The following is a 12,439-nucleotide window of genomic DNA, read 5'->3' on the forward strand; positions in this document are numbered from 1 at the left end:
CTTCCCCTCTTCAACATGTTCAAAAAAATAACCCCCCTCCCCGTGCGCAAAACTGGCACCACTCTGCGCCTTCCTGTGGAGATGGGCTTCCCTCCCCGTTCTGAGAAAGCAGATTTCCACACATCTTTCCCCCATATCCCCTTAAAAGAGAGAGAGAAGCATTTGCAAATCCTTGATCCAAACTCAACTCTCCTTTCTCGGTTGCTTCCTCCTGCTGCTGCGTGCGTGGTTGCTGCTCCTGCTGCACACGCGCGCGCGCACACACACTTCGCCCCCCCCCATAGGAGCTGCTTCTCCATCTCTTCTCTGTTGCCTTTTCGCCCAGACTATATTCAGTAGTGAGGCTCTGCAATCACGTGGGTCCTCGGTTTGATGGGGGGGGAGAGGATCGAGTTAGAGGAGGGGGGTGCCTCCGCAGTTTGCTGTTTCCTGGGGCCCGGAGACGCGCGCACACACGGAGACACACACTCTCTCTCTTTCACACACACGCACGCGCACACACACTCACCCACGGAGTGCTCAAGAGCTATTGCTGAAGTCTAAGGCTGGCTGCTTGCTCTACTGCTGCTGTCGCTTGTCGCCTCCTACCAAGCTGGGATCTATCTCTCGACATAGATTTTTAAAAACCTCAACCTCGTTCCTCCTCCTTTCTTTTTGCTGTGGCTCCATCGTTGCTGGTGGCTTTTTGGGGGTTGTGCTTTTTTCCCCCTTCCCCCTTTGGGTTTTTTCCGCCTTGCGCTTTCCGACTTTCAAACCTCAAGCTTGGAAATTACTTAGGTTTTGGGAAGGTTGGGATTTTTTTTTATTCCCCCCCCCCTAAAAAAAAATCTGGGCATCTTTCCTCTCTCTTTCCTTGCTCCTCTCCACCTCCCTCCCTCTCCCCATCTCGGTGGCTTTTCGCCCCCAATCCGGGCTGATGTGCTGTACGAGGGGTCTGAAATGGAAGTACTGATGCTTTGGTTTTTCCCTTGGATATTTCAATGCGTTACGGTGCGAGCGGACTCCATCATCCACATTGGTAAGGGGAAGAAGCTGGTGTGTGTGTGTGTGTGTGTGTGTGTGTGTGTGTGTGTGTCCGTCCGTGCGTCGTGTGTATATGTGTGTGTGTAGATATATATGCAGGCTGCAGGGTAAGAGTGGCACATAAGCAATTACTATAAGAGTGAAAGGAGGATGGGTCTCATTAAGGCGCAATAATAATTCTGATCCAGGAGGGAAGATGGAGAAAGCGAGTTGAACTCTAGCGACGGAAAGAGAGAGGATGGCGAGAGCTCTTGCTCGCTCGCCCTTCCTCCTCTCTTCCACGCCACCGCAAATAAAAGCCCTCTGAATGCACCTCACTGCAAAGTTAGGGGCGAAACAAGACTGTCCATGGTGAAAGCTGAATGCTCTCTCTAAATCTCCGGAGGCGGTACTGAGGAAGGTTTGCGCTTGCAGTTGCTTTCCTAAGCAAACCCTTTCTGTGGCTTTGGACCTGTTTGCGCCTATATTACTCTCTACTTCCGAGGAGGAGGAGGAAGAGGAAGATGAGGAGGTGGTCACACACACCACCAACCCCCACCTGAAAAGCTCCCCATAGGGAAAACTTTGGAGAGGGACTTTCCTTCTGCACGGGCAGGTGTGGTTCTCCCAAGCCCGGACTGTGGGAGGCACACTACTGCCACTTTCAAGTTAGCTGGTGTGTTTTTGCCGGGGGGTGGTGGGGGGGAAGAGATTGCAGGTGCCAAAGGAACGTAGTGCTGGTGCTCTGTCTGTCTGTCATTGGACTGGATGAGATTTCATTGGTGGATTACTGAGCACCGTGGTTGGGGGTGGGGTGCGGTAGGGGGTCTCAAAGGTTGGATCGGGAGAAGAGGAAGCCGGAAAGGGAGAAGGGAGATCCGGGGTTCCCTAAAAGGAACTTTGAAGGAGAACGGTGGCTCGTGCCAAAGGGGGGGGGGCGGGACTTGCCACTGGCAGACTTTCTTCCTTGAAATTAAATAAAAGCAAAGGCCAGACTCTGCAGGGATCAGCAGGAAGAAGGAAAGGAGTGTGTGTATGAGAGAGAGAGGGAGAGAGAGAGAGAGAGAGAGAGAGAGAGAGAAGGGAGCAGGGAGCCTGGGGAGCTTTTGATTCCCAGGGGTCCTGGTGAAGGGAGGCACGGGAAAGCTCCCTAGTGAGAGGCAATGCGATGGAAAAGGCTGGAGAAAAACCCAAGCAAGAGGCTCCAGCAGATGATGACATCTTTTTTAAAAACTTCGTAGAGATTTTTTTTAAAAAAATCAAATCAGAGGAAAGGTCTCCTCCCCGAAGGCGGGGAGAAGAGAGAGAAAGGAGAAGAGGGGGGGGGGGAGGAGAAGGAAAGGCATGTGGTCAGGCTGGAGGGAAAAAGAGGGCTGGGAATGCTTTCGGGTCCGCTCGGTGGTGGCTGATGGTAAACTCGTCCTTCTCTACTACCCCGCGTGCTCCTCTCCCGATGCCTTAAGCAGGAGGCTGGCGAGAGCAGGCCAAGCAGCATTGCGGATCCCTTAAAAAAGATCGATTGGGGAGGGGAGGAGGGAGTCTGCTGTGCTACAGCTAGGTTCGGAAAGACTTTAGAGTTCTCCCCCATCACCCCAACCCCAAAGAGAGAGCGGCTAAACTTTAACTTCAGCTGCGTGAAGGAACCGGCTCAGGATGGGCGACTCTCAATTGACGTCGGATTTCAGAGGGGCGCGCAAAGCTAGGCACCTGCAGATAAAGTATCCCCCCAAATCTTCCTGTACCTGTGGATGAAGGATTCTGTTCTAGTCAGATCTCAGCCCTGCCCCCTTAGTCTCTCAGCCACCTGCCTCCCGCTCAAGTGGAGGGCGGGAAGAGGAGGCTGCGAGCAAGGATGATGGCTTCTCCGGGTTGAAAAGCGAAGCTGAACTTCGCTTTGGAATTTTGCGCACGGTGTGAGCATCTGGTTGGCATTTAAAGGCGCAGGAGAGACGTGAATAATAAGTTAGAGAGGCGGAACGTAGAGGTGGGTGGCGTGTGAGGATGAGCAGAATAATATGCTTAGGCTATTTCCCCCCCCCAAAAAAACAAAATAACAGAGTAAAAAAACCCCCACCACTATATATTTACCTCTCTCCTCTCTCTTCACGCTCAAAGCAGGGGTATATTATGTAAGGCTTATCGCCAGATGTTTTCCTGCTAGCTGCATAACCAAGGCTCTGAAATTAAAAGCTTTCAGGTTACTGAACACAAAGCTCAGATCTCCGTTAATATGGGGCGATGCGCAGGAGGGAAGTGACGGGCAGCCCTAAGAACAGAACGGGGGGGGGGCACCCATTCCGGAGGCTGACGCGTAGGTGTTGTGTTGTCCTACCTTTTTGCGGATAAAACTTTTAGGAAGCCTTTCCTCCGCCTCCCCCACCCCGCGTGTCTACATCTATATAAATCAACACAGGCTAAAATCCCAAGAGCCGAGTGGAACCCCAAGCTCACGCTGATTATAAATTGGACTGTACAGTCTGCAGGCTCACGAGCTCGCCCCCTGGCTAAAGCTGAGCAGGTCTGGGTCTGGTCAGCGCCTGGTTGGGCAGTCCCCTGGGCACCGCAGCCACGCAGCCTTGGCCCTCGAAAAAGCAGAACATATATATTTGCAAGCAAACGAACAAGAAATGTGGTTGCCCTCTGCCACAGGGCTTCATAACCGGAAAAAATCTCATTGATCCCCACAACCCCTGAGCAAGGGAAGAGAAGGTTCCCATCGCAGGCGCTCCTCTCTGCCTTGGGAATAAGGACTCTTTAGCTGCCCGTGGTGTCACAGAGGACTTGCCCTTGGTGAATATAAGGCACAAGGGAGCGGGAAGTTTCTCCTGCCAAGCCGTGGCCTGGCCCGCAGAAACGCTTCCGGGAAGGCCTCGGGCATGTCCTCCGCCCCACACATCCCTCCTTCAAGGCAAGTCCAGGACAGCAGCTAGGATGGTCCGGCCTTGTCATTTTTATTGAGTGGAGCTCAGCTGAGCAGACTTCCAGAGCTCAGTCGCGCGAGTTCTTCTTTAGCTCTCCTGTTGTAACAGCAGGGCTACGAGCGAGCGGCTTCCTCCCCTTTCAATGCATGCTAGTTCTGGGTGAACACAAAAACCTGCTTTTTATCGTTGCAGGCCAGTGGTCCACCTAAGCCAGTGTTGTCCACACGGACGGGCAGCAACCCCCCAGGTCTTCAGGCAGCCGACTCCCGCAGCTCTGCCCGGAGAGGCCGGGGATTGAACCCGGCACCTTCTGCGCGCAAAACTGATGCTCCTGACCCTTCCCCAGCCCGCATCTGTAGCTGTGTGAATCTGGGACAGGCTTGCGCACTTGTTGCAGGAGAAAAAAAAGGCCAGTTCGGGGTGTGTGGCTCCGTCAAGAAGCAGTCAGTGGGCACGACCCCTTTTGAGTAGGCTTAAATCACCCCGCGGTTTAGGAGATTGGGAAGTATATGTGCATGGTAAGTTGAGGGACGAGCGTGGATAAAGTAGCCTTCGGAGTAGAAAGCCTTTCTGGGTTCACCTTCACGCCACTGGCACGGCCTTTCCTTCCCATATGCTGGTAATGGGGATGATGGTTTATTTGTCCTTCACCCCCCAACAGGTGCCATATTTGAAGGCAACTCGGCCAAGGACGACGAGATCTTCAAGCAGGCGGTGGCGGACTTGAGCCTCAACGATGACATCTTGCAGAGCGAGAAAATCACGTACACGATCAAACTCATAGAAGCCAACAACCCCTTCCACGCCGTCCAGGAAGGTAAGGGCGACCGCGAAGGAGAAAAGAGGGGCTCGCGACGCGTTGGCCTCCAATGCGCCCCTGGAACTTGGAGAAGGCGCGAGAGATCCATTCAGGCTGGGTTACTCTCTCCCTAGAGGCGCTGTAGACGGCGGGGGCAGCAGGAGGAGATCTGGGCAGTAGTCGATCTCTTGCCCCGCCTTGCCTTTAGCTGTTGCTATGCCCGGAGAGCTTTTGCCTTTCTCGCCGATCTCTCCTTTTGCGCGCGGGATTCATGGAGGGCGCTTCGCCTAGCCAAGCCTGCGGTTCCCACGCGCTCGCCCCCCTTCTCTTTCTGTCTCTGGGAGGGGCTTCGACCCCCACCCGGGGGTAGGAGGGGGGAAGGGAGCAGGCAGCTGCCTGGCAGGGCCTGTGGCACAAAGCGGACGTTGTTTGCCGGCCGAGGTTGTGCGTGCGTGCGTGTGGTTTTTTTGCTGCGCGGCCTGGCTGAAAACTTTCCTTTCGGCCAAAGGTTGGCGCTGTTTGCCAAGGAAAAAAGCAAGCGGGGAGCGAATGAAAGCTGCAGGAGGTGTTTTGAGCGCCTTGGAGAGGCGAGCATCCTCTGGCCTTGCTTGAAGCGCTGGCTGGAGGAGTTGGTCGCTGGTTTGGAAGCCCTGAAACGAAGTGAAAGGATAAATCAGTGCAGCGCTGTCGGGCGCAGACGCGCCAGCTGCCTAAAGAAATCCGAGGCTCTCTGTGTGCGGCTGTGTGGTTGTGAGTGTGTGTATACACACAGGCATATTGGAAAGGCCTGCAAGCCAGATCCTTGGAAACCTATAATCCTGGTGGGTTTCTAGTGTGCTGTGGTTTACAGCCTTAAAGAGGAATGGAAGTGGATGAAGGGAGGGCGGTTTCTTAAAGTGGAGAAAAGGATCGAGGAACATGAAATATTCCCGTGTGGATGAAAGAGGAACACCTTTAGATATTGATATATTGCCTGTGGAAAGAGCTTTTGCAGGGCAACAGGTGAATTAATTTGTGCCCATAACTGGAGGCTTCCAAGGTCCTTCAAAAGGAAATTGCTGCCTTTAAGGCACGTGTGGCACAGCTGTGGCTTTCCAGATGTGGCTGGACTTCAACTCCCATCAGTCCTGACCAGCATAGCCAATGGCCAGGGATGAAATGAGTTGTGGTCTAGCAGTCTCTAGGCAGGACTGCAGCTTTTCCACCTTTAAGAATAACAATGATAAAAATATTATAACCCTATTCACTCCATTATACAAAGTGAGACTTGCCTGTGTGAGTAAACATGCATATGATCTGCCATGCCCAAATCTTTTTCCTGGTTGCAAAGGATTGGTTCTGTGTCTTTTGAAGAAGGAAGGGCAGGATTGGTAGCTTAGAGGGAGAGAAATGCTGAAACTGAAGGTGTAGGAAATGGGAGCAGCATGAAGTGTTTTGCAGGGTGATGGGTTCGATGCTGTGTGGATGAAATGGCCCGTGGCTTCTGCAAGGAAAGTCCCTAATCAGTTTGTTAACCAACAAGGTGTTTGTGAGATTCTTTGCTGTTTCTTGCTACCCTCACCCTTTTAAATACTGTATTCCAGATGATGTGAGAAAGTGTTATGGTGTGGTATTTTCCCCCTGTGTTTTGCAGTATCTCTACTCTTCTGTTTAGTCTTGGCCTATGGAGAGTCTATCCCTGCAGCAGGGAACCGAGGATAGGTGTGTGTTTGGCTATGCCGTGAACAAAACATGTTGATCCGATGTTCTGAACTGCTGCCAGAGCTATTTAAAAACGAAAGAACAGGGACAGGGAGGTAGGAGGAGGGCAACTAAACAGCAGCTTTGTGATCTGAACATTTCCTCCAACCCTGATCTTGTTTTGTGGCACCTGTCAATCTACCATCCTGTTGGCAAGGGGACAGGAGACCCAAAGAGAAATATTAATTGGATAAGCACAAAGAAGAGCTGTTTCAGGACTCTTGTGTCCTACCCATCCCGGATGTGCTTTTTACAGCAATAAATAGGATACATTGTACGTGATCAGGAGTCGCATGTAGGAATTATCACCTAGTGTGTTTTCTGAAGGGTTTTATTTTGAAAGGGGACCTACTTGCATGAAAGGAATGAATGAATAGTCGTTTTAGAAAGAGAGGGGATGTAAATGCAGGAGAAAGGGTGGGAGAAAAGCATACTACATCTAGATTTTTCTTGAGCCTGACCTGTGAGATCAGGCTTAGTTACTTGAAATGCGCAACTGTCACAGCATCTTTCTGTTGTAGCTACAAATAAAGCAGCATGGAAAACATGTGATAACCCGAATCTCTCCAAGTCTAGGTTCTGATCAACTGGTCAGCCTAGATGATGGAGGCAGGCAAATTGCCAACCGATATGATGTACAAATGCATTTTATTTGTGTGTTCTTGCCATGCAGCCAGTAATTCCATACAGACTTAAAGATGGTTCAGATAGGCCAGCTTAAATGACAGTCTGCAAACTATCCTCAAGTTCAAAAGGTTAAGACAGTAGCTGGGCAGGTAAATGAGTTCAAATCACAGAAGAAAACATCCTAGATCCTGCCTCAGATTAGGAATGTTATGTGGGGGGAGTTTGGTAAAGAAGTCGAGACTGGTTACCGGATGCGTTACTTCAGCAGCTGTGTTGCTCCGTAGCAGTTCTCCAGAAAAGGAAAGCTATTTATATGCCTTAGCAATATTACTATTCTCCCCCCTCCCCTGAACGATGAATCATTAAGCCTTTCTTACCATGCATTGGAAATAGTTATTCCACCCCCCCTTGTCAAAATTCATGCATGCTTGTATGGGTTCTTGTTGGCTCAGCACATTTTAATGAATTTTTTTCTGGACCGTTCCCATCAAACCTCACCTCGGTTATTTGCACTTATTATAGCATATTATATTTAAATTGCTCTTTTTACTGGTGCTTTGTGCTTTCTCGGGTGTTTTTGACAATTTTCTACTTGGGGCAGGCTTTCGCTTTCCATGAGATGCCAAGTTACTGGGGAAGACAACCTTTTTATTTTAGTGTTGACATCAGTTTTTGCCCATAGCAAGATGGCAAGGCTCAAGGAAGGTTCAGAAGCCAGTTACTGTCCTGGGCTTGCGCAGCACAATCCTGTGCAAGTTTACTTGGAAGTAAGTCATGCTGTGTTCAATGGGACTTATTCCCAAGTAAGTGTTTCTTGCAGAGATTGGGAACCTGTGACCCTCCCAGGTGTTGTTGGACTCAAACCCCCATCAACACCTGCCAACATGGCCAACAGTCAGGGATGATGGGGACTGTAGTTTCAACAACCTTGCATGACTCTGCCGACAACATGGAGGGCTGCAGATTCTTCATCCCTGCTTTATATCATTGCTGCCTTAATGTATGACAGTGCAGCAGCGGCAGCAAGCGATGCAACATCTGAATTGTGTGTGTGTGTGCTTCCTATTGCATTATCTTGCACTTGAAACTAGCAGAGAATAGGGGAGTTGATTATTGTCAAAAGTTTTAGCGTACAATCAGATCTTCATAAAGCTACAAAGGATCAGTGGCCTATTTTGCAGCTGATTCATATTCATGGAAGTAACAGCAGTTGGATAGCTGAAATAGCATTTTGAACAGTGTCTCCTCGCACAACCTTACAGCATCTCCTTCCCTGGTTTGATTGCATTTGGGATTTAAAATATGACACCCAAGCAGAGAACGGAAGCATTTGGAGCACAGAAGGCTTGTATTTTCTTCCTTTGCGTGGCGTGCATCCAGACACAGATATATGTATATAAAACTTGTGGTGTTTCAGTTCTATATCGGATGAAGAAGCTATGACAAAGCTAATGTATGAGGCATACTCTGGAGAGTCCAGGAAAGAGTCTAGTCATATTTTAATCTGTTTTGGTACAGCTCATTAGGCATTGCAAAATTTTCTGCAAGACCCTGATAGGTGTTGTTTTAAACTGTCCACTCATGGGCAGTAGGCCTCTAAAATTAGAATCTCTCCCTAAGCAGAAGCTGATAAGCTGGAGGGCAGATGGGATGCTGGATAAATGTTACAATTCTACTTAAGAACTACCTCTTTTGGGGAAGTTAATATGTGCTTCTCTCTCCTGGGGAGGACGACAGAGTGATCAGCTGTTCATTCAAGGGGTGTCAGAACTTTGACACGATGGGTGAGTGAAGATGATAGTGGTAGCTCTATCTTGATTTCCAGGCTTCTTGTTGGTGTTAGACAGACGATTCTCTCCCCCCCCCCATCGTTTTAATTTTCTTTTCTTTGCTGTTATACAGTGTGCTGACAGAATGATGCATGGATGAGCCAGGAGCCATACCATTGCTCTGTAGTATCGTTTTGGACTGCATTCTGCTGTCACTCTTACCGTTTGTTATCTTAGTGCTGTTGGTTTTTTTCCAAGATGCTCTGCTTGTTTTCCATGCAACTTTGCTAAGAGCTGTCAAAATGAAAGAAAAGATGAAGCAAATCAACTGACCTGCTCTGTGAGGACGGTGCTACGGCAGCTGCACTAAGGCCCTAAGGTGTAAAATGTTTTGTTTTGATGCTCCGTGCTTTCGTGAGCAGCGCTATACAGCAAACATTAGCGTAGCTGCAGAAGCATTTATGGTCTGTTCCTATGGTGATTTGTGCCAACAAACACCTTCGAGTAGGTATTCAACATAGCCTAATCTGCGTGTTGTCTGAATAGTATGGATGCTGTCTAGCCATGGTTGATGCTACTTTACAGTATATATAGTCATGGGCGTAGCCTATGGTTACCAGATGTCGCCATTTCCCAGGAACAGTCCCCAGATTTACAAATCTGTCCCCGTACAAAATCTGTCCCTGGAATGTCCCCAGATTTCATTTAATGTCCCTGGATTTATATTTTAAGTGTTGTAGATTTATCAGTAGGGAATGAATGTTGCGTGATTGGTTCAATGGCACAAGACACATCATATGGGGACTACTGGTGAGGCAAAATGGTGGGTGCCACAGCAGCGAGCAGCTCCTGAAGCCAGCCAGATCCAACTGTGCTACCAGTCTGGCTCTGGGCTGCTGAGACTGCCGCTGCCGCTGCTGAGAGGGAACCAGGGATGCCCGGCACATCAACAGGGGGAACCGCTGACACCCCCCCACGACCCAAATTGAGCCAGGAGCAAGAACGCCTGGCCGACTGCCCAGTGGGGCCAGTAAAAACCCTGGAGCTGATGCAGGGAGAAGGAGGAGAGGAGAAGGAGAAGGAAGGGAGAGAAAGAGGAAGGAGAAAAAAGAGGAGAGCCCTGAGCTTGCTGCGCTGCTGCTGCCACTGAGGAGGAGAGGTAGGAGAGCACCAGGAGGGCAAGGACATGTGGCCAAGCCCAGGCTCGACCCAAGCCTACTCCCCGGTGGCTAATGCTCCAAGAGAGCAGGCTAGGGCCCAGTGGAAGGCCACGCAAAGAGACCACAGAAGAGAAGATATTACTTCTTTTTAACATAAATAAAGATTTTTTTAAAAAATAACTTTCTTTTCAAAAAAAAAAGTGTCCCCAGATTCTTTGATAAAAGTCTGGTAACCTTAGTATGGCAAGGATTTTTGTTGGGGGGTGGATCAGGACTTGGTTGGGGAGGCAGGACTTTTTTGGGGGGAGGGGGCACAGAAACGATGTGATTTGTCAGTTAGTTAAGTAATTCTATTATTTTACTTGATCTAGGGAGGGCAGCTCCCCCCTGCCCCCCCCCTTGGCTATGCTCACATATATAAAGGTCATGTCAGTGCTTCCAGTCATCACTGGCTAGGCAGGGCCTATGGCTGTGGAAACCTCTTGTGTGATCCATCCCTCACTTTTTCAGAGCATTATGGGATGCAACCACAGATCAGTCACATGGCTCTCTGGGAAGCCTGTGGATTCGGCCTATGATGCCACACCAGTGCTGGAGAGATGTTGCTCAAGAGCTGTAAACAGCGATATTAACGACAGAGGTGCCCAGGGTACCAGTGTTCCTTCTTTTGGAGAAGGTCAAGTAAGAAGTGAGGCAAGCTACTGTATTTTCTGCTGTATAAGACTCACTTTTTCCCTCCTAAAAAGTAAGGGAAAATGTGTGTGCATCTTATGGAGCGAATGCAGGCTGCGCAGCTATCCCAGAAGCCAGAACAGCAAGAGGGATTGCTGCTTTCAATGCGCAGCGATCCCTCTTGCTGTTCTGGCTTCTGGGATTCAGAATATTTTTTTTCTTGTTTTCCTCCTCCAAGAACTAGGTGCGTTTTATGGTCTGGTGCGTCTTATAGAGCGAAAAATATGGCATATCTTGGCTGCGGTTATGGTTGTCCATCAGTCAACAGGTATTTGTGCTCTTGCACAGGTGAGGATCTTGCAAGAAGTGGACTGTATCTACATTTATTCACAAGTGTATGTCTCTTTGGCTCTTTTCACTCAGCTTTAAAATAAAAACCATCCGTCAAGATTCTAGCACAGCGGGAGGATTTCCTGCAGTACCTTTGTGCCCAGGTGGAATACTATCTGCTTCTAGATAGGTTCTTGCACCCCTGTAGCTAAGCAAACCCTGAGTTGCTTGTGTTAACTAGAATGCATGAGATCACCCATAAAGAATGTACGTCTATATTTTTGGGAGGTCCTGTTAGGTGTTATTCTGTCCATGAATATGAATCAAGTTACGTGAGAGAAATGACTATATAGTAAATTGTCAAACAATATGTATAGGATAAGAAAATATGGTGTGAAAGCATGGAATACATGCAAAAATGCAATAGTGGTAGCTGCAATAAGCAAAAAGCAAAATAAGACAGCTTTCTAAGGATCCTTGAGGATCATACTTAAATGATCTCCCTCAGCTTGTCCCAAAGGAGGAGGAAAAGGCAGCCATAATAATGTAAGGGACTGAGATGTCAAAAAGCTCCCCAGCTCTTCTCTAAACTGGTTCTAATATTTACACCCTTTAAACTCTCATAGGTCAGCCATAATCCCCAATAACAAAAAATTTTTTTGGGGATCATTGATCTTCTGCACCATATATTCAAAGCACTATTATACCACTTTGAGCTTCCCCCAAAGAATCCTGGGAACTATAGTTTCCCCCCAAGGGGCTGAGAGTTGTAAGGAGATCCCAATTACCCTCACAGAGCTCTACAATTCCCAGAGTTCCCCAGGAAGAAGGATTGGTTGTTAAACCAATCTGGGAACTGTAGTGTTGTGGAGGGGCATCCTAAGTATATATAAAGCCTAAGGGTAGACAGAGGTGGCATGTAAAATAGCAGCACATTTTAAAGAGTGCTCTCATCTGCTTCCCTTTCTATTGCGCTCATAGAGTGTGGACAGCAAAAAACCACCAAAGGAATAGAAATAGACACAGGGGGGTTTGAGCCTTTGAGAGAGAATGGTGAATATGAGACCATTATTTAGATTTATCATTCCCTTCCTCCACCTCTGTTTTGAGCCCTTCTAGAGTTACTGATCACTGTTATATTCTGAAAGAGAGGAATTTCATACCATTTGTTTTCGGGTGTGTACAGATGGTAGAAGGATGAACTAAAGTGAAATCGACACTAGCTGGTCCAGAAAGGAAGGAGAACATAACCAATTCTATACGAATGAAGTGGCACTTTCTGGCTGTGTTCTGAAGTAAAAGTTTACTGGAAGAAACTCAAGGAAGCGATAATGAAATTGGGGGCTTAGCATAAGATCCTCCTCATTCTGTTGGCATAGCATGCAAATTTTGGAAAATCATAATGAGACAGAACTCATC

General features: G+C 48.6%; 1 protein-coding gene across 6 annotated transcripts in view; it reads left to right on the plus strand.

Moving 5' to 3' along the window:
- Positions 1-439: 439 nt before the first annotated feature.
- GRID1 (glutamate ionotropic receptor delta type subunit 1) overlaps positions 440-12,439 on the plus strand; it is a 716,702-nt gene continuing 704,702 nt past the window's right edge. For 4 of the 6 annotated variants that reach the window (XM_083502469.1, XM_083502467.1, XM_083502468.1 and 1 more), the window contains exons 1-2: positions 441-1,018; positions 4,585-4,740. In XM_083502469.1, the coding sequence (XP_083358595.1) occupies positions 940-1,018; positions 4,585-4,740 (235 nt within the window). In that variant the 5' untranslated portion in view covers positions 441-939. Of the gene's footprint in view, positions 1,019-4,584; positions 4,741-12,439 lie in introns of all 6 variants that reach the window. The other 2 variants (XM_083502465.1, XM_083502466.1) reach the window with 1 other exon arrangement.

This window comes from Podarcis liolepis (assembly GCF_965112155.1).
Source record: "Podarcis liolepis genome assembly, chromosome: 5".
Taxonomy (NCBI): Eukaryota; Metazoa; Chordata; class Lepidosauria; order Squamata; family Lacertidae; genus Podarcis; species Podarcis liolepis.